At 41.4% G+C, this 22839-nt stretch overlaps 1 protein-coding gene across 7 annotated transcripts in view; it reads right to left on the reverse strand.

Annotated features, from left to right (window-relative positions):
* The window catches only part of LOC114641433 (TIAM Rac1 associated GEF 1), a 471138-nt gene that overhangs the window by 40761 nt on the left and 407538 nt on the right, over window positions 1-22839 (reverse strand). For all 7 annotated transcript variants that reach the window (XM_051925737.1, XM_051925739.1, XM_051925738.1 and 4 more), the window contains 3 exons: window positions 22255-22380; window positions 2082-2190; window positions 1142-1321 (listed from right to left, as the gene is read on the reverse strand). In XM_051925737.1, the coding sequence (XP_051781697.1) occupies window positions 1142-1321; window positions 2082-2190; window positions 22255-22380 (415 nt within the window). The remainder of the gene's footprint in view (window positions 1-1141; window positions 1322-2081; window positions 2191-22254; window positions 22381-22839) is intronic.

Genomic DNA, 22839 nt, shown 5'->3' on the forward strand with positions numbered 1-22839 from the left:
TGTTTTACTTCTGAAAGAGACATGTTTATTTGAAGTGTTTGAATAAAGTTCCTGTCTCTACAATCTCCTGTGTTTCTGTGCAATTCTGTGACCCAGGCGTGACAATATATTTATTAATTATATATAAACACATACACACACAAACACACACAAAAATACATACATACTGTACATGGCATTTTATTTTCATTCCACTTCAACAATTTGGACTGTATCATTAAGTGCATTACATAAAATCCAAATGAAATTTGTATTTTCAATTTACAATTAGAAATTAAAAACAACAGACGATGAATACTCTTGCAAAGCACTGTATATCTAAAGGGGCTTACATAAGCATAATGTGGTTAAAACCAAGACTAAAAAGCTGTAATATCAAATATACTTTAGGATATTGGGAGATTGGACTCTTAAATGTGGAAAGGTAAATTAAACAGGTTAATTGTGTTTCGTTTCTTTTTTAGGATCTTTTTTCCACTTTTCATTCAGAAATTGACAATCCTGAGAAAGGCAAAGGAATGACAGAACCTGGGCAAACTTTATATATATAAAAAAAAACTCAGAAACCCTTGACACAAAGGCTGTTAACCTCTACAATTCCCTGCTTGAAGCATTGTCAGGACAAAAACACTAGACATTCTTTAACATTTTCCATGGTAACACACTGAAAGACAAACTGAAAACTGAAGATGAAAAAGATCAGGTGGGTATGATCAGTGGGAATGTAGTTCTTTTTGCCTGCCTTCTGTTGATGACAGCAAACTGCAGAGAGTTTGTTAAAAAAAAAAAAAAAAAAGAATAAAAGCATAGACTGCTCCATTATTTAAGCCTTCTCAGTCTCTAAGAATAAAAAAATTGAGGTAGTCTGCCAATTTCTTTGATGAAAACAAATGGAATGTGAACAGATGGCCCTAAACAAATGCATTACAAAAAATATCAGATATTCAGAAATGTGCAGTGTGAGTGTCCAAATGCCATGTAATCCTAAATTATGGCAATGAAAAAAGAACAAAAAATACAAGCACGTTAAATCTATACCAAAGAGATGCAGGCACTCCTGCCCAGTCACATCCGCATTTACCTTTTAAAAAGGGATCTTACTGCTGTTTATCATTAAACTCAGTTATTTTAGTTGTCTTACCATCAAGGTGGTAATGCTCTTCACTTTCAGGATCTGTTAAGGAATACAATTCTTTCAGCAGAAGAGGGTATTTCAGTATTCGTTGTATAGGTTTGATCAGGTAAGACTCCAGTGTTGCAGAATGCTGCCGTTTGGGATTTTGAGCATCAAGAAAGGCCTTAAAATCTGGATCTGTTTTGGCTATTAATTGAAAGAAAAAAGCAAATGTGAACACAAAAAATAGCATGAAGTAGACAAAAAAAAAATTAGCTTTTTTTCCTTGCAAAAGTAAACAAGAATTTGTAATCTTGTTTAATTCTTTATTTTATAGACTGGTTGAGTAATCTTCACACAGCACACAAAGCTTAGCAATGTAAAAACAACACAAAGACGAGAATGTTAATGTTAATAACTAAGTGGAGCTACTTTTTAAATCTCAAAATGGTATGTCACAAAGAGAGACACTGTCTCTCACAGTGTGTTGCTTTCTGAGTGCAGAGGTGGAAGACCTCCTTGAAAGGGTGGATAGGCTCTTGCCAGGAGCAGGAGTGGATCCAGTTGTCAAAGTAATAATAATAATCCTTTACATTTATATAGTGCTTTTCTCAATATTTAAAGTGCTTTGCAAACTCCATGCAGGCAGACCTGGGAGTTGAACCTATGATATCATTGCTGTGAAGCAGGAGCACTACCATTGCACCAACGAAATGAATCATCAAGTTAAAATGTTAAAGACCTGCAAGCCTTTAGTCTTATTTTAAAATGACACAACAGCACAATCTGATATTAACTGAAAGTACCATTCAAATAATAATGAAAATGAAAGCAAAAGAATCTATAGACTTACTGTATTTATTGCTGAATTATCTTCCCATAATAGATACATGTGTTATGTGCATATCAAAACACTTGTCATATACTACTTTAAAAATGAACAATCTATGTTAACGAAGAAAAATACCTTTTACAAGAACCTTGGGAACTTTGGTATGACTTGCACAAAATGCACTGTAGATCTTGAAGCGGTCAGCATAGTACAGAAAAGAACCACCCAACGAGAAAAGAACTTTCTAAAGAAGAAAAAAAAAAGCCTTGTCATTCACATCTGCTATTTTGCCTTGGCAACTGACTGAAAAAAAGAAAAAAACAGAATATTAAAGCTACAACAATATTTGTGGTATATTCTACTACCACCTTTACAGAAAAACTGTGAGAAGAGATGCTACTAGACACGAAAGCTATAACAGCTAAACAAACAGGCTTGATGGACTGAGTGGTCTTCTCTTGTTTGTCAAATTTATGTTTTAAAAAGTTGGATATTAATGAAAAGGAAATTCAATCTATGTATCTTTTCAGCCTGTTAAGAAATTTAGAATCTTACAAGATGCCTGCCACACATCACTTAAACCTGTTCTTTCATTTCAATTTGCTGAATAATTTCCCTATCAGGACAAATATAGATAAACAAGCAGAAACACACTTTAGTTGATTAGCTAAAACTAATTAGCCTTAAATAAACACCTTTTCTTCTTATTAAATTGTAATTATTAAATATTACAATGATTTATGTAGTTTCATAAATCTTAATCTCATGAATTGTTTTGCATCGGATGCCCTTGATATGAATGACAATAGGAGACCTTGATCTCAGGTCTCTATAGATGGAATTATAAATATAACAGGTACAAGTGTTATACACTAAACCATAAGCAGTAAACTCAAGTTCAATTTAAAGATATTTTACACTTTAAAACATTATTCCACAAAAGAAATCTCAAAATTTTATTATTGTTTTCTTATCTTGAAAGAATAATATCAATAAAAGGAAACCAGAATTTGTAGTCTTGTTTAATTCATTTTATAGACTGGTTGAGTAATCTTCACACAGCACACAAAACTTAGCAATGTAAAAACAACACAAAGATGAGAATGTTAATGTTAATAACTAAGTGGAGCTACTTTTTTTAATCTGAAAATGGTATGTCACAAAGAGACAGAGGCACAGAGTCTCTCACAGTGTGTTGCTTTCTGGGTGCAGAGGTGGAAGACCTCCTTGGAAGGGTGGGAAGGCTCTTGCCAGGAGCAGGAGTGGATCCAGTTGTCAAAGTAATAATAATAATCCTTTACATTTACATTGTGCTTTTCTCAATATTCAAAGTGCTTTGCAAACTCCATGCAGGCAGACCTGGGAGTTGAACCTATGATCTCCTTGCTATGAAGCAGCAGCACTACCATTGCACCAATGAAATGAATCATCAAGTTAAAACGTTAAAGACCTGCAAGCCTTTAATCTTATTTTAAAATGACACCAGCGCAATGCAATTCCTGTTGAATGTTGTACTTTTTGAAAAAATGACTTGGATGAGTCAGTCTGTATCATTCCTTGGGGACCCTCTTCCTATGCAGGAATGGCACGATTATAATATGCGCTAGCAATCCCTAAAGAGGTAGCAAAAACAAAATGAACATATAAATAAATAAAAGTAATGAATAAATGATCTGGGGTGCAAGTGACTAACATTAATTATTTACTTATTTTGTAAACAAATAAATTAGCTATTTACACAATCCCATGCTGCAGCACACCCCACCCCCCACTGATGGATTACAATAAAAGAAACTCCACTAACAAAACATGAATATACATAACAATTATCATGAAGATCTAAGAGTGAAGAATGGTCATTTGAAGGTTCAACAGTAAAAATACTTTATATATAATGTCTGTTATTGCAAGGGTTACGCGGAGCCATACCTTAATATTGGGAAACATCTATCCCAAACCACCTCCTCACAAGCATATATCCCACAGAACCTCCTCACACAGGCATGTCAGGTCCTTTCCCACATTCCCCATAAAAAGCTAAAATGACCCTCTATGTTGTCCAGTCCTCTTTACTTCCATGAATGAATACAGGTTCACCTGACTCCTCCTGTAGGCAGCTTAGGTTTTCCCCATAATATCCACCACTTTCTCTTTGGTGCTGTTCCTTGCCTGTCTTCTCTCCCACCTATTGCTACTGCACAGCTGCAATCAGAAGTATTCGGCCCCTCACCGCAAAAGACATTATAGTGATATGAATCAAGGTTAATGGAAAAAAATAACAAAAAAGCCTCATTAAACAAGAAAAATTTTGGCACAATATCGCAGTTATTTTGAGAACATAAATTGACTTAAATTTGAGTTCAAATCAAACTCTTCATAAATGTGATTGTGCACCATTATTCAACTCCCCAGTTTCAGTACTTTGTGGAGCATCCTTTAGCTTTTATAACTTCCAATATCCATTTTTGGTTAAGTGCTGACAAGATTCTTACACCTCTCTTTTGGAATCTTTGCACATTCTTTACGTGCAAATACCTGTAGCTCATTGATGTTTGATGGCTTCCATGCTGCAACAGCCTTCTTTAGAACCCACCAAAGATTTTCAAAGAGATTTAAATCTGGGAACTGAGAAGGCCACTCCAGGACATTGCAGGATCTATTTCTCAACCAAGCTTTGGTTAACTTGGAGGTGTGCTTGGGATTATTGTCTTGGTAGAATGTCCATTGATCACCAAGATTCAATTTCTTAACAGAAGGCATCACGTTCCTGTTTAAAATGGGAATCCATGATGCCAGGTACACGATCAAGATTGCCAATTCCTACAGAAGAAAAACATCCTCACAATATCAATTACCCACCACCATGCTTGTCTGTGGGGATGGTATTCTTTTGGTCATAAGCCTGGCTTTCTCATGTTACACATACCACTGGTCCATGTGTCCAACCCATTCCAATTTAGTTTTATCAGTCCATAGAACAGATTTTACATATAACAACAACTGACAGTCATCCAAAGCAAAGTCTAGCTCATTAAAAATAATCTTTCATTGGTACTTACAATCTTTGGGGGGCTGAATATTTGTGACTGCAACTGTATGGTCAACCCCTCCCCTTTCAGCATATATTTGCCCTCTATGTCAGGGGCTCCTCTCCAGGTAATTCATAAGTTTCAAATAACTATTTAGATTCTTTACTGTGTTGATAAAAAGGTACAACCAGACAATAACACCAAACACACATGACAACTGTTACAAGTCCTCCTTAAGAGCTACCTCTGCAGAAGATGCCAGCTGATTCTTGAGCTCAGGGTTGCTGAACTGCAGAAGGAATTTGCTGGCCTGTGTTGTGAGGGACAATTTGCAGTCCGGACTCCAGTGTCAGTTATGGAGAGAGTGTGAACCCCCAAGTTTGGGTGGAAAGTGCAGACCAGAAAGGTACAGATAGGTGGGTCACAGTCAGACACAGGCACAAGGCAAAGAGTGAACAATGTATGAGGGCATCAAAGTTCTTTCAGCTGGATGGTGTCTCTGAAAACTTTTACGTGGAAAGCAGGCATGAGGAGCCTCGACAGGGCTTTTGGGGGGGTCGGGCTAGTGGTTGGTGATTAGGGAGATTGAAGTGCAGGTTTGCTCCAGTGACAGAGTTTTGCACAGTGTGTTGCCTTCTGGGTACACAGGTGGGAGACCTCCCTGGAACGGTGTATAGGCTCTTTCCAGGAGCAGGGGTGCATCCAGTTGTCATTGCCTTTGTCAGAACAATTTGAACCAGAGGGGCACCAATGTACTTGGGAGGCATAGAGGTTAGTTGTGGATTAAAAACAAGCTAAATAAAAAAAGCTGGGAATGAGAACAGAGGTTACACATTTATTTGGAAAATTAGACAGAAAAGGAGGAAGTGGTTTTATAGTTAATGTAAAATAGAATTTAAATGCAAGTTTTCTTCAGTTGGATGACGAGCCACAATTGAGTATGTATTTGATATTTGGACTAAAGTCTTCACACATTATACACTTCACATCATTATTAGTAAAACATGGAAAAAGTTTCTCTTTTAAGTACGTGTTCAGCATTTCTTGCCTCGCATTTCCTGTCATCCTACATTCACCCAGATCATTGTAGACACGGAACACACATGAAATGTATGTATTCCAAATAACGATAGATTTACCCTATACAACTCCAGGCATCTCACACCCAGATAAAGAGACTTCAGCTGCATCATTGGGGGGATGGGATAGCAGGCTGCTTGCGCTAATGTACGCATTTGAAAAAGACGCTGATGGAGAAGTGTGAAGGAATTTAAGGTGGCCCAGGATTACAACTTTTTAAATAGGCTTCAGGGATTCTACTGTTAATAATACTAAAAGGACAAGTTTACAAGGATATATTATAATCATGGGGACGATTAACTACCCAAATATTAACTGGGCTAATCAAGCAGAGTACATGAGTATAAGTTTTTAGAATAATCAGTAACTGTTTTTTAACACCGTATGTTAAAGCACCAACGCAGGGGGAAGTCTGATTAAACTTAGTATTATGTAATAACCGGGACTGAATTCTGGATGTAGAGATGATTGCATCTTTTCAAAAACACATAGCATTGTGTTCAAACACTAAAACAGTGAGTTTAACTTTAGGGAGGCAAGTTCTGAACAGATTTGGCAAAGTTTAAAATTGAAAAACTGGGATAAAAATAAAGTGTGGAGACAGTTGAGGAGTAATGGAAAAGGTTTAAAAACCATTTTGCATATATTGTAGAAGAGGTACATACCAAAAATTGGGATTAGTAGGAAATAAAAAAAAAAAAAATGCAGTGATTAAGTAAGGAGGGCCGGGCCATCCACAAAATTATTTATGACGGGTCCCCGCCTTGGAACAGGCGGAGAGTTCCATCTGGGATGCCATTGTGGAGGCTGGCCCGGACACAGACAGTCTGACATCGTATAAACACCCACAACACATTTATCATACAATATACTATTTACAAGGTGCACACACAACCCCAAAACTCCCCCAAAGTTCAAGCCTTTCCAATGTGCTGCCTCTCTTCATGTGCTTTTGGAAGTACAGGCTGTGCACCCGGAAGCACTCCGGGTGTCCCTGGTCTTCTTCCCCCCAGCACTTCCAGGTGTGGAGGAAGTGCTGAGGACCAGGGCTCCATAATGGCATTGGGGCACCCTCTGGCGGTGACCACGGGCCCCTATAGGGTTGAACTTCCAAGCTATGTATATATACAAATACATAAACACACACACATATATATATTATATATACACACACATAGTAATCCCTCCTCGATCGCAGGGGTTGCGTTCCAGAACACCCCGCGAAAGGTGAAAATCCGCAAAGTAGAAACCATATGTTTATATGGTTATTTTTATCTTGTCATGCTTGGGTCACAGATTTGCACAAACACAGGAGGTTGTAGAGAGACAGGAATTTTATTCAAACACTGCAAACAAACATTTGTCTCTTTTTCAAAAGTTTAAACTGTGCTCCATGACAAGACAGAGATGACAGTTCCGTCTCACAATTAAAAGAATGCAAACATATCTTCCTCTTCAAAGGAGTGCGCGTCAGGAGCAGAGAATGTCAGAGAGAGAGAGAAAAAAGCAAACAAAAATCAATAGGGCTGTTTGGCTTTTAAGTATGCGAAGCACCGCCGCACAAAGCAGCTGCAAGGATGTACAATGTAAAAGTAGTCTTTCAGCATTTTTTAGAGGAGCGTCCGTATCCTCTAGGCCAGTGTGCGAACAGCCCCTCTGCTCACACCCCCTCCCATCAGGAGCAGAGAATGTCAGAGAGAGAGAGAGAGAGAGAGAGAGACAGAGAAAAACAAACAAACAAACAATCAAAAATCAATACGTGCCCTTCGAGCTTTTAAGTATGCGAAGCACCGTGTGGGAAGCATGTCGCTTGACAAAGCAGCTGCACAGAAGGGAGCAACGTGAAGGTAATCTTTCAGCATTTTTAGATGAGCGTCCATATCCTCTAGGGGTGCGAACAGCCCCCCTGCTCACACCCCCTCTGTCAGGAGCAGAGAATGTCAGAGCAAGAGAGAGAGAGAGAAAAATAAACAATCAAAAATCAATACGTGCTGTTTGATCTTTTAAGTATGCGAAGCACAGTGCGGGAAGCATATCGCTTGACAAAGCAGCCACATGTAAGCCCAGCAAGGATGGCAGCAATGTGAAGGTAATCTTTCAGCGTTTTTTGAGGAGCAGCCGTATCCTCTAGGGGTGCGAACAGCCCCCGTGCTCACAATATATTTGAGGAGTTTTATTTAATATGTAATATGCGCTCTGGTTTGGTAGCTTCTCAGCCATCTGCCAATTGCGTCCCTTGTATGAAATCAACTGGGCAAACCAACTGAGGAAGCATGTACCAGAAATGAAAAGACCCATTGTCTGCAGAAATCCGCATATATTTAAATATGCTTACATATAAAATCTGCGATAGAGTGAAGCCGCGAAAGTCAAAGCGTGATATAGCGAGGGATTACTGTATATAAAAACACACATGTATATATTGTGATAAAGGCGCTATATAGCGCCCAACCCGGCACAGACTGACACAGAGGCACTTGTAAAAAACACAGAGACTTATTTTTCTTCAGGTGGAGGGCACGTCTTCCCCGTGAACCCCCCAGCCACAACACAGTCCCAAAAACACAACTCCAAACACAAACACGCTTCCTCTGGCACCACCACTCCTCCCAGGCAACCTCGTCCTCTTCCTCCAGATTCTGGCTCCTGAGTGGTGGATGATGGCCTTTTTTATAGCCCGCCCGGAAGTGCTCTAGGTGCTTGATCACCTGTTTCTAATTGCACTTCCGGGCAGGGCTGTATAGTTGTCTGGGCCACCTCAGGGACCCATGCAGCACCCCAGAACTCAACAGGGCTGTGGAGAACTCCATCTCCCATGGAGCCCTGCGGGAAACTGAGGTACTGGCAAGGGTATATATACACACACACACTATATTATATATATATACTTACTTACGTACTTACCTGAATCTCTTAATAGGAAAACCAAGGAAAAATAAACCCTTCCATTTCTGGGTTCCAAAATGGCCACCAACACTTCACTTCCAGCCACTATGGACGACTTCACTTCCGGTTCCGTTCAGAATGAAGTTTGTTCCGGCCCCTAAATTTGACGTCATTTCCTGCCAACCACTTCCTGTTTTCATTCCCATGCTGTATAGAAACGCCATTTTGTTTCATGTACTTTGTCCAAACTTCGTTTTTTGTGGAGCTTCTTTTTTCTTCATATTCCACAATTGGCGTAGCTGGCAGGATATTTTTGTTCGAAGATGACTGAAGAACAAGATCTGAACACTGTACTTTCCACCATTATGGCCAAACTGCGTACCTTAAAAGGTGCAGATGGGCGAAACTCGGACCCAGTTAGCCGAATCCGAGGCTCACGCTGCAGCCGCGGTATGGACGGAGGCCGCTCGGTCATTACTGACACAGTTAACTTACTTGACTGAGGAAGATAGAGTCTTATTTTTTGGTATTTAAGCGAACTGCTAAGCGGAACGCATGGCCGAGGTCGGTTGTACCTACTGGCCCCCTACCTGAAGGGGATAGCGCAGAGAGCCTACTACGATTTAACTGAGAAGCAGGCCGCAAACTATGACGTTTTAAAAACAGAGGTGTTCAAACGCTACGGCATCTCAGCAGGCGAGAGAATGGAGGGAGTGGCAGTTTGATCCCTAACGACCTTTAAGAACACAGGCATTCGAGGGATAGAGTAAAAAGGTGTGTCATTGGCTACAGCCCGACATTAACAACTGCCACAAGATAGCCGAGCTATTAGCGCGTGAGACCTTTGTTCATGCCCTCCCTGAAAACATCGCCCAGCAAATCCGGAAACAAAATTTTGAAAATATGGACACCTTGATCAAGGTCGCTGAACATCACTGGGCGGCTTGCAAATCAGGGCAATCGGAACGGTCCTCTCGCCATACCCAACAGGCACGTGGGGCAGCCCCTGAGCCCTCTCGACGAGCTCCTGAGCCTGCCGTCCATCAAAGGGACAAACATTTCGGTCGTCCCTGCTGTTTCAAGTGTGGAGAGGTTGGTCATCTGTCCACAACCTGAACCAACGAACCAATGGATTGCTCACTGGTTAAGGGAGAAAGGAACTGTGCCGCTGTGATTAACCCTTTGTTTCTTCCTTATACAGGTGCAGTTATTATAAATGGCGTGAAGGTAAGAGCAATGTTCGATTCCAGGAATAACATTTCCATTGTTGCTTCCCGATTCATTTTACCGCAACAGTGGCTTAAGAGTAAAAACTATCCTAAAATTGTATTCATGGCGATATCCGATATTATAAGACCGCTAACTGCATGATTTCAGTAGATCACATCCTAACCAAATTAACCATGGCAGTACTACCGGATCCCCCATTTCCAGTCATATTATGGAGAGACTGGAAAAAAATTAACAGCGGTACAAATGCAACTGCTCCTGAAAAGAATTTGGGCTTAATAATGGAGAGTTCTTCCACTCCGACTGCCTCCACGCTGTGTACAACGGTCACTAGGACCCATGTAGGTACTCAGTATGAGGGAGTTGATGTCCCATTATCTTCTGCGGGAGCTAGTACAGTTAACGTAGAGGACGTGGTGGCAGAAGCCTCTCCCACTGAGGTCACCAGAGACCTTTTCAAAACTTATTAGCCCAATTTCTAATTACTCCATCTTCCTTTAAAAGAGAACAATGGAACGAGGATTCCTTAAAATTCACAAGGAATGCAAAAGTATCTACCGAGGGTCATACATCCCTAGATCCCATGCCACCGATGCTTTTCTTTGTAATACAAAACAAACTCTTGTATCGAGTGGCAGAACATGGGGGTGAAGTGAGGGCATTGCTACTAGTAGCACGTACTTATCGGCGTCAAGTATGTGAACTAGCGCATGCTCACCTTCTAGGAGTCCATTTAGGCTCTGAAAAAACATTGGAGAGAATTAAGCTCCGATTCTATTGGTCAGGGATAAACGAGGAGGTCTGTAGATTTTGCGCTTCTTCTCCCGAATGCCAACTTTGTCAGATTCCTAGGAGGGACCGTGCTCCTCTTGTCCCTCTTCCCCTTATTGATATACCATTTGAACGAGTCGGTATCAACCTTGTAGGACCCTCGTTGAGAGGCCATAAATATATTTTAGCTCTAGTAGACTATGCCACTCGATTCCCAGAAGCTGTTCCCCTGCGCTCAGCTACTTCTAAAAACATTGCACGGGAATTAGTAGGGATATTCACGTGTGTAGGGATCCCCAGAGAGGTTTTAACGGATCAAGGGACTCCCTTCACTTCGGAGACGTTCAGGGAGGTGGCTAAATTACTCAAGATAAAACATCTGAAAACATGGGACTATCATCCCCAGACAGACAGGTTGGTGGAATGATTTAATCAAACTTTAAAACAGATGTTACGAAAAGTAGTTAACGAGGATGGGAGAAACTGGGACCAGTTACTTCCCCTTGTATTGTTTACCTATCGGGAAGTCCCACAGGCCTCTACAGGTTTTTCTCAGTTTGAATTATTATATGGAAGACAACCCCGTGGGCTATTGGACATGTTAAAAGAAGATTGGGAAGAGGAGGTCCTTCCTACCTCAAATATACTTGAATATATCGCGCAATTACGCGATAGATTGGAAAAAATTAGACCAGTACTAAAGGAAAATTTGGAAAAAGCTCAAGTAGCGCAGTCTCATTATTATAATAAAAACCCCACCATTCGGGAATTTGTCCTGTGTGATTGTGTAATGGTGCTCGTTCCTAGTTCCCATTCTAAATTATTGGCACACTGGCAAGGTCCTTACGAAATGAAGGAAAGAAAAGGACTCGTAGATTATTTGGTTAAACAACCACATCGTCCACTGAGTCAGCGAGTGTATCATATTAATTTGCTGAAGCCGTGGAAGGACAGGAAAACTGATCCTTCCTCCGGCCAGCCTCGCTCCCTTTTCATATCAAAGTCTCGCCTTAATTTCGGACCTGATTTAACCCTGGAACAAAAACAGGACCTAGAGATGGCTATCCTGTCAGTACCAGAAGTAGTGAACGAGCTACCAGGACGGACTGCACTGATTGAACATGACATCATTACTGACCCGGGGGTAACTGTCAGAGAAAGACCCTATAGGCTCCCGGAGGCAAAGATGGTGGAAGTAGAGTTGGAAATTAGACGAATGCTGGAATTAGGGGTTACTGAAGAAAGTTACAGCCCCTGGTCTAGTCCAATTGTTTTAGTTCCTAAGCCTGATGGAGGTTTTGCAATGACTTCCGACGACTTAATCAAGTCTCTAAATTTGATGCGTATCCAATGCCACGAGTAGATGATCTATTTGATCCGCTTGGAAACGCTCAATTCCTAACTACTCTCGATATGACTAAAGGGTATTGGCAAATTCCTTTAACGGCCTCCGCTAAAGAAAAAAATGCTTTTAGTACTCCAAGTGGACATTGGCAGTACACGGTTCTCCCTTTTGGCTTGCACGGGGCACCAGCAACCTTCCAACGTCTGGTAGATACACTGCTACGGCCCCACAATTCATTTAGTGCCGCCTATCTGGATGACGTGGCCATTTATTCCAGCACATGGGAGGAACATGTATTGCAGGTCAAAACTGTGCTCTCCACACTAGCACAAGCTGGACTTCGCATTAATCCTAAAAAATGTTTCTTTGGATTAAAAGAAGCCAAATATTTGGGCTATCTGGTGGGTGGGGGCACTGTTAAACCACAATGCTCCAAAATAGATGCCATCATAAATTGGCCCCGTCCGGTGACTAAGAGGCAAGTTCAAGCATTTCTGGGCTTAGCGGGCTACTATCACCGTTTTGTATCTCGTTTCTTAGAAATTGCTACGTCCTTATCTAATTTGACAAAGAAACAAGCACCCTTAAAAGTGGTATGGGATGATAAGGCTGATACTGCATTCTGTGACTTAAAATTGGCCCATACGTCAGCACCCGTTTTAAAATCTCCTGATTTTTATTTTCCTTTCATATTCCAGACCGATGCATCGGACACAGGATTATGGGCCGTGTTGAGCCAATGCATCAATGGTGCTGAACACCTCATTATGTACCTCAGCCTCTCCGTTGGACAATATACGGGGACGGTCCCAAAACATTGTTTTTGTGGAACTTCTTTTTTCTTTATATTCCATATTATATATATATATATATATATATATATATATATATATATATATACACACACACACACACACACACACACACAATGGGGCAAAAAAGTATTTAGTCAGCCACCAATTGTGCAAGTTCTCCCACTTAAAAAGATGAGAGAGGCCTGTAATTTTCATCATAGGTATACCTCAACTATGAGAGACAAAATGAGAAAAAAAATCCAGAAAATCACACGGTCTAATTTTAAAGAATTTATTTGCAAATTATGGTGGAAAATAAGTATTTGGTCACCTACAAACAAGCAAGATTTATGGCTCTCACAGACCTGTAACTTCTTCTGTAAGAGGCTCCTCTGTCCTCCACTCGTTACCTGTATTAATGGCACCTGTTTAAACTCGTTATCAATACAAAAGACACCTGTCCACAACCTCAAACAGTCACACTCCAAACTCCACTATGGCCAAGACCAAAGAGCTGTCAAAGGACACCAGAAACAAAATTATAGACCTGCACCAGGCTGGGAAGACTGAATCTGCAATAGGTAAGCAGCTTGGTGTGAAGAAATCAACTGTGGGAGCAATTATTAGAAAATGGAAGATATACAAGACCACTGATAATCTCCCTCGATCTGGGGCTCCACGCAAGATCTCACCCCGTGGGGTCAAAATGATCACAAGAACGGTGAGCAAAAATCCCAGAACCACACGGGGGGACCTAGTGAATGACCTGCAGAGAGCTGGGACCAAAGTAACAAAGGCTACCATCAGTAACACACTACGCCGCCAGGGACTCAAATCCTGCAGTGCCAGACGTGTCCCCCTGCTTAAGCCAGTACATGTGCAGGCCCGTCTGAAGTTTGCTAGAGAGCATTTGGATGATCCAGAAGAGGATTGGGAGAATGTCATATGGTCAGATGAAAAAACTCTACTCGTCGTGTTTGGAAAGAATGTTGAGTTGCATCCAAAGAACACCATACCTACTGTAAAGCATGGGGGTGGAAACATCATGCTTTGGGGCTGTTTTTCTGCAAAGGGACCAGGACGACTGATCCATGTAAAGGAAAGAATGAATGGGGCCATGTATCGTCAGATTTTGAGTGAAAACCTCCTTCCATCAGCAAGGGCATTGAAGATGAAACATGGCTGGGTCTTTCAGCATGACAATGATCCCAAACACACTGCACGGGTAACGAAGGAGTGGCTTCGTTAAGAAGCATTTCAAGGTCCTGGAGTGGCCTAGCCAGTCTCCAGATCTCAACCCCATAGAAAATCTTTGGAGGGAGTTGAAAGTCCGTGTTGCCCAGCGACAGCCCCAAAACATCACTGCTCTGGAGGAGATCTGCATGGAGGAATGGGCCAAAATACCAGCAACAGTGTGTGAAAACCTTGTGAAGACTTACAGAAAACGTTTGACCTCTGTCATTGCCAACAAAGGGTATATAACATATATAAGGGTATAAGTATTGAGATGAACTTTTGTTATTGACCAAATACTTTTTTTCCACCATAATTTGCAAATAAATTCTTCAAAAATCAGACAATGTGATTTTCTGGATTTTTTTTTTCTCATTTTGTCTGTCATAGTTGAGGTATACCTATGATTAAAATTACAGGCCTCTCTCATCTTTTTAAGTGGGAGAACTTGCACAATTGGTGGCTGATTAAATACTTTTTTACCCCACTGTATATTATATATAATATATATATATATATATATATATATATATATATAATTATATATATATATATAATATATATATATATATATATATATATATATATATATATATATTGTGCCAGACAACTGGGGACCCTACCCAGCCGGGACGCCTGGACGGTCTATGAGAGGGACGATACCTCCCCGGGCCACGAGAGGCCAGACGCTCGGGTCTGCTTGGGAGCCACTGGAACGGAGCTGGGAAGCTCATCCCTATGGGAGGACGTGGCCATCGCCGGAGGCGCCCGGACGGTTATGGAACTCTGGATAGCAGCACTTCCGCTACACCAGGAAGTGCTGCTGGAAGAAATCCCAGGGGCACCCGGAGTGCACCTGAAGGTAGCGGCGCCTGTGCGAAGTGTCATCTTCGCGGACGCATGGGTTGGCGGAGCAGCGGAAGAGGCCACCCAGCCGCAGCATGCTCGGGAAGACGGGGTCCGTGAGGTAAGTCTTGCACATGATGGTGATACAGCTGGCGGGGCTTACCCTGCTGTCCCCTGGTTTTGCTTTATAGAAGGGGACTGCCTGAATCCGCGTCTTTGGCCTAAGCATGCCAACCTGTGGAGTGATGGTGAGACGACAGCTGGAGAAGGGGAGGAGTCGCTTCTGACTGTAGAAGGGTTGCAGGGCGGAAACCACCCGGAAGACTCTTCCCCAATTGAGTCCTCTCATAGGGTGGAGGGAGCGTTGGAGGACCGGAAGTCCCTCCCAGAGACAGGCACAGGATTGGATGGAGTGTGTTGTGTACCCACCGGTGAGTGGTCGAGGGGCGGGACTAACGAACATCAATCCTGGGACGAACAAGGACCCAACGGAGTGTGTGCAGAAGCTCCACAGCTCACAGCCAGGCGGGAAGACCGAACGAACTGTAAGTCAACCGCAGGCTGATGTTTTGGTTTTTGCTGGCGGCTGTACGGGAAGTGGAGGAAGCCCTTCTGCCCGTACAGTCACTCTTTCAGGTCCTGCGCTTAATGCGAGAGGTGATCGACAGGTTTGAGAAGAAAACGAAGACTTCCTTGATGACCACAATGGAGTGGGGGAGTACAACGTGGAATTCTCCAGCCAGAGCATTGATGCAGTACAGGCGAGTACTACCGGTACCATAAAGGAAAGGGGAAGCCCTAGCGAAGGGAGCCGAGACAGGGGTGCCCGGACTCAAGTAGCAGGGCGTCCTACAGTAGATCGGAGGATGAGTACCGAGCAAGCAGTGGGAGAAGAGACATGGGGGAGGTGCCGGCTTGTATGTGTCGGCACCCAGACTGCCCTGCTCCAAGAAGCTGTGGCGCTTGTAACCCAATCGAGAGGAGTGCAAACAGCACTGGGTCCCTCTTTGTCCCATAAGGGGATCCAGGCAGTTGCAGCACCCCAGAGTAACGGGAGGCCTCGGAGTAAGAAGGGGGGGTCTCCCGACAGAAGGAAACGTGAGCCAGAGAGAGCGCACGTATGGTGAGAGAGCTCTCTCCATGGAGATGGAGAGCAGCCCCAAAACTGGCCGAGAAAACACAGGCACGGGCGGTCCTGTCCTGTTTTCAGGTCCGGAGGGCACCGGAAATGCAGAGGGTCCGTCGATGTTACAAGTGCCATGGGGCCGGTCATCTGTGGAGACGTTGTCTTTACACCGTGATGGAAGACGCGGCATCAGGACGACATCTTCGCACCTTATGTGGCTTATTTTGCAGGACCGGACCGTGGACGATGGTATGTCGGCACCCTGCCGTGGGAAACACCCAGCCCTCGTGGGACAGGCCGCTTTGCCGTACGGGCTTCAGCTGGTGATGGGGAAGTGTGCCAGACGGCTGGGGACAGTACCCAGCCAGGATGCCTGGACGGTCCACGAGAGGGACGATACCTACCCTGGGCCACGACAGGGCAGCCGCCCGGGTCTGCTTGGGGGCCACTGGAACACAGCTGGGAAGCACATCCCTATGGGAGGACATGGCCACTGCCAGGAGGCGCCTGGACGGTTATGGAACCCTGGATGGCAGCACTTTCACCACACCCGGAAGAAATCCCAGGGGCATACACACATACATATTTTTTATATTATTATATTATATGGTACACACACACACACACTAACATATGTATATTATATATATATATATATATATATATATGTATATTATATATATTATATATATATATATATATATATATATATATATATATACACACACACACACACTAATATTATTATGGAATTATACTGGAATTTCCATCTAATGTTCCAGCCTAAGATACAAGAGCAACAATGTGGACTCAGAAATGCCTGTTAAAAAGTGGACAAGCTCTTCTGCTTGGAATGTGCATAGGTGTTAGATAAGTGTACTTGTGTTTTAGCGATTTTGAAAAAAAACATATGACCGCATCTATGAGCAAGTGTTGTGGGACGAGATGAAGGAAGGAATATGTGGCAGCAGGGATTCTTTTGTGTGGAATTCATTCCCTTTATGAACACAGCAAGCAAAGTTTCTGAATACTTGCTGTTAACTCAAATTTGTTAAAGGCCACTGCCAGACTCCATTAAAGCAGTGTTTTGTCACTGCCCCAGTTTGTAGTTTTCATACACAGGCTTTCAAGGCATAGCTAAGGATGGGAGGGTGTCCAGTTGCCGAGGCTAGGGATAGCATCATTCCTTTGTGCAGAGGATGTTGTCCTCCTTGCCTTATCTGACTATGATCACTGGAATGCATTTGAGCAATTTGCTGCCAAGGGTGAAATGACAGAAGAGGATAAGCACAACCAAAGCTGAAGACATGGTTCTCTCCTGGAAAGGGATAGATTGCCCTCTCTGCAAGATAGGGTAAGATTTGGGGGTGATTGGTGGTGGTTTGTACAACAACAAATGCCATTAGTGGAGGAGTTCAGGCATCTCAGGATGTTGTTAGTGTATGATGGAAAAAGGGAAAGTGAAATTTACAAGCAGTGGCAGCTGTTCTATAGGCACTGTTTCAGTCCATGGTGGTAAGGTGGGCACCAAGTATAAAGACAAAGCTCCCAGTTTACCAGTTAATCTACATCGCAGTCCTTACTTATGGTCATAAACTGTAGGGGAGATCATAAGCAGAAGTGGTACAAAGGAGGTTTCTTTGTAGGGCTGCTGGACTGACATTACATCATAGCATGAAAAGCAATTAGGGATAGTCTCAGAGTGGAGTTGCTACCCACTCAGATTGAGAGGAGTTGGTTGAGGTGGTCTGGTATGTTGGAAGGGCAACTCCTGGGCTTTTTCCCTGGAGCTGCATCTGGCAAGGTGCACAGGGTGAAGGCTCTGCCAGCAGATCCAGGAGGGAATACATCTCTCAGTTGACTAGGGAACATAGCTGGGGCAAAGGAAGTCCGGGCTAACTTGCATGGCCAGCTGCCACTGAAACCCAAACCAGCAAAATTGGTTAGAGAAGAGGAGATATTCAAACCCTTAGTGTATGTTATTTACAATATTGTTAAACAATCCTAATATGAACCAATTATAATTTGAATATTTTGTCCTAATCTGAACCAATTATAATTTGAATATTTTGTCCTAATCTGAATCTTATTTTGTGTTGGAAAAAAAAAAAAATGGGTGCATGTCTGTTGTCATAGATTTTAGAATGTAGAGAACATTTCAATCTGCTCATTATTTTACTTATTTTAGATCACTTTGATAAAAGCAACCTAATATGTTTGTTAACTCATTTACCTTAAGCTAGTAAACCAAATAAAGTGCTTAATAATGGGAACATCATGAAGAAGCATTTGAGCCTGTGTAATTTTTCCTGCTTTAAATATATTTTACTTCAATAGAAGCGAGGGACTGAATGTTCCTGGAAATGAAAACCTAGTCCAGTGTTAAAATGACAAATACCATAAACCATGTAGTGTATTTTTTACTTTAACAGTAATAAGTAACATTATCATGGTTTGTCCACCAAGTAAGGTATTGCTTTACAAAAAAAGCCAGAAATTACTAGTAATTACTAGTAAGTCTAGTAAGTCATAATGAGGCACAGGCAACAGTCATAAGTGGATTTAGACAAAAAAAAAAAAAAGTTTTCCAAAATTTGTATATACTACAGAGATTTTTAGAAGCCTGTAAAATCATTAATGTACTCGAAAATAACTTCTTGGGAACTATCAAGTCCTGATTGTACACACTGGAAACAGACAGAGCAGGAAACTCTCTCTCATTAAAAAAATCCTTATATTCTTATTAGTAAATGACTTGAAAAAATATTTAAAATGATTAAAATCTGCTCAAACAAGGCTGGCAATCTTTGTTATAGAATGACAAAGACTCCATGTATGGTCCTGCTATCTAAAGGTGAAACACACAGAGGCTTTTGGGGAAATGCTCATGCTCATGCTCAGCCTATTACTGCCTATGCTGAGGACCAGGACTTAAATTATGGTCAAGAGGACAGGTGAGCAAACAAAATTATAATATAGTAAATATAAGTGTGCTGTACTTTTACTGCTAGCTATCTCAGTGCTAACAAGATCTACTGCCTAATTTTGATAGATTATATATATTATATATTGTGAAGGATTGCCGGCTTTCTACTCCGGCCCTCACCCCCAGGAGGAGCTCTCCCAGCAGCGTGGACATGCCCCGAGTTCCAGCAGGGCCTCATGGACTATGTAGTTTTTATACACAGTCCTGCTGGATACCTTGGGGGCCACCAGGCGTCGCTGTAGGGGGGCTCGTAGGCTCGCATGTGCCCTATAACCCGGGAGTACGTCACGGTCACGTGACAGGAAGAAACGATGTGCTCCCGGGTTGAAGAAAAGGACTGTTTACCCTGACCCGGAAGGGAAAAGGAACTGTGGACTGTTGAATGGGAACACCTCCGGGTCAGGGTGTATAAAAGGACTCTGGGAAGCCCAGTACACTGAGCTGAGCTGGGAGGAAGGGTGGCAACGCGTCTGGGAGTGTGGAGGATTATTGTTATTGTTATTGTTATTATTATTGAGTATTGTGGAGAGGAGGGTGCTTTGTGCACAATTATTATTATTAATATATCATTATTTGGACTTTTACCTGGTGTCTGACGTCTAGTCTGAGGGTTCAAGGGGTCACGGAGACCCTCAATCTGTCACAATATATACATATATACACACACACAACCACGCACACACACACACACACACACACAAAGTCATATGAAAAAGTTTAGGAACCCCTCTCAGCCTGCATAATAACTTACTGTCAACAAAAAAGATAACAGTGGTATGTCTTTCATTTCCTAGGAACATCTGAGTACTGGGGTGTTTTCCGAACAAAGATTTCTAGTGAAGCAGTATTTAGTTGCATGAAATTAAATCAAATGTGAAAAACTGGCTGTGCAAAAAATGTGCGTACCCTTGTAATTTTGCTAATTTGAATGCATGTAACTGCTAAATACTGATTACTTGCAACACCAAATTGGTTGGATTAGCTCGTTAAGCCTTGAACTTCATAGACAGGTGTGTCCAATCATGAGAAAAGGTATTTAAGGTGGTCAATTGCAAGTTGTGCTTCCCTTTGACTCTCCTCTGAAGAGTGACAGCATGGAATCCTCAATGCAACTCTCAAAAGATCTGAAAACAAAAAGATTGTTCAGTATCATGGTTTAGGGGACGGCTACAAAAAGCTCAGAGGTTTAAACTGTCAGTTTCAACTGTAAAGAATGTATTCAGGAAATGGAAGGCCACAGGCACAGTTGCTGTTAAACCCAGGTCTGGCAGGCCAAGAAAAATACAGGAGCGGCATATGCGCAGGATTGGGAGAAAGGTTACAGACAACTCACAGATCACCTCTAAAGACCTGCAAGAACATCTTGCTGCAGATGATGTATCTGTACATCGTTCTACAATTCAGCGCAATTTGCACAAAGAACATCTGTATGGCAGGGTGAGGAGAAAGAAGCCCTTTCTGCACTCATGGCACAGAGTTGTTTGTTGTATGCAAATGTTCATTTAGACAGGCCAGATTCATTTTGGAACAAAGTGCTTTGGCCTGATGAGACAAAAACTGAGTTATCTGGTCATAACAAAAAGCGCTTTGCATGGCAGAAGAAGAACACTGCATTCCAAGAACACCACCTGCTACCTACTGTCAAATTTGGTGGAGGTTCCATCATGCTGTTGGGGCTGTGTGGCTAGTTCGGGGACTGGGGCCCTTGTTAAAGTTTAGGGTCGGATGAATTCAACCCAATGTCCACAAATTCTTCAGGATAATGTTCAAGCATCAGTCACAAAGTTGAAGTTACGCAGGGGTTGGATATTCCAACAAGACAATTACCCAGAACACAGTTTGAAATCTACAAAGGCATTCATGCAGAGGGAGAAGTACAATGTTCTGGAATGGCTGTCACAGTCCCCTGACTTGAATATCATCGACAATCTATGGGATGATTTGAAGCAGGCTGTCCATGCTCGGGAGCCATCAAATTTAACTGAACTGGAGAGATTTTGTATGGAAGAACGGTCAAAAATACCTCCATCCAGAAACTCATCAAAGGATATAGGAAGCGTCTAGAGGCTGTTATATTTGCAAAAGGACGCTCAACTAAGTATTGATGTAATATCTCTGTTGGGGTGCCCAAATTTATGCACCTGTCTAATTTTGTTATGATGCATATTGCATACTTTCTGTTAATCCAATAAACTTAATGTCACTGCTGAAATACTACTGTTTCCATAAGGCATGTCATACTGTATATTAAAAGGAAGTTGCTACTTTGAAAGTTCAGCCAATGATAAACAAAAATCCAAAGAATTAAGAGGGGTTCCCAAACTTTTTCATATGACTGTATATATACACATTTTATATATATATATATATATATATATATATATATATATATATATATACACGCATACATACATACATACATACACACACACACACACAAATATATACATACATACATACATACACACACACACACACACAAAGGATGGCATGTTATAAAATCTTCATTGTTATATCTAATCTGATATTTCCTAAAAGCTTTCCGTTTGTGGTATTGTGTTAAGTTGAAATTAAAAAAACAAAAAAAAAAGATATACAATATACAAACATTAGGAGTTTTTATGGCTGGTGTCTGTTTATACTGACTACCACATATACCCTGAATTGGATAAAAACAGGTATGATGGGAGAAAGCATTTAAAATGTGATGAAATTGTCAAATATAATTGAACCAAATTCACCTTGGTTTATTCTTATATACAGCTGTACCCTTATTGCAAACAGGCTTGGGGCACTCACCTAGTAACTGACAAGTACATAGACAGGCAATATTTATATACATAAGGATAACTATTTTAAACAACAGTAAAAGAGATGAATACATTTTCATTTCAATTATTTTGTGGGCAAAGAAGCTAACCAGTAGGCAACGAAGGACTGGAAAACAAACATATAAATTTGCTTTCTTTCTTGTTACAGTACCTTAAACTGGTCTATTTTTTCCAGTTTTTCCAAGTCTGGCACAAGCCTTGTTCCATCTTCAAGAGTTTTAAGAAATTCATCTTGGAACTCAACCATTTCTTGCACATTTCCAAAAAGAACATCAAGCTGGAAAATAAAACATGCAATAAGCCCCAGAACTTCCACACCTGAGTTCCGCTATTCTGTGTAGTTTTGCTTGTAGTAATCTTTAGCCTTTTAGCATATAAATATTTTGCTTTTTTATTTTACAACACAAAGAAACATCAAAATGCTGAAGGTTAGGTACAATTTTATTAAAAAATGTTAATAAAATATTTAACTCAAGTTTGTATACAGTACAAAGCAACTTGTTGCAAGTGAACTTAATTCGCATTTCACTTCTTATAATTCCATTTTTAATTCCCTTCAAAGAATGATTTGTCAATTCCAACAATTCAATATACCAAACAGAGAAACAATAAGCCACACCCAGAAGAACATGCTCTAAAATTCAACATAATGAACATGGATTGTTTGAGCATTGATTGCTAAAATATTTGATGATGTCATATTGGGTTTGTTGTCTGCTCTTGTAAACTGTGATAT

The sequence above is a fragment of the Erpetoichthys calabaricus genome, chromosome 4 (assembly GCF_900747795.2).
Source record: "Erpetoichthys calabaricus chromosome 4, fErpCal1.3, whole genome shotgun sequence".
Classification (NCBI taxonomy): domain Eukaryota; kingdom Metazoa; phylum Chordata; class Cladistia; order Polypteriformes; family Polypteridae; genus Erpetoichthys; species Erpetoichthys calabaricus.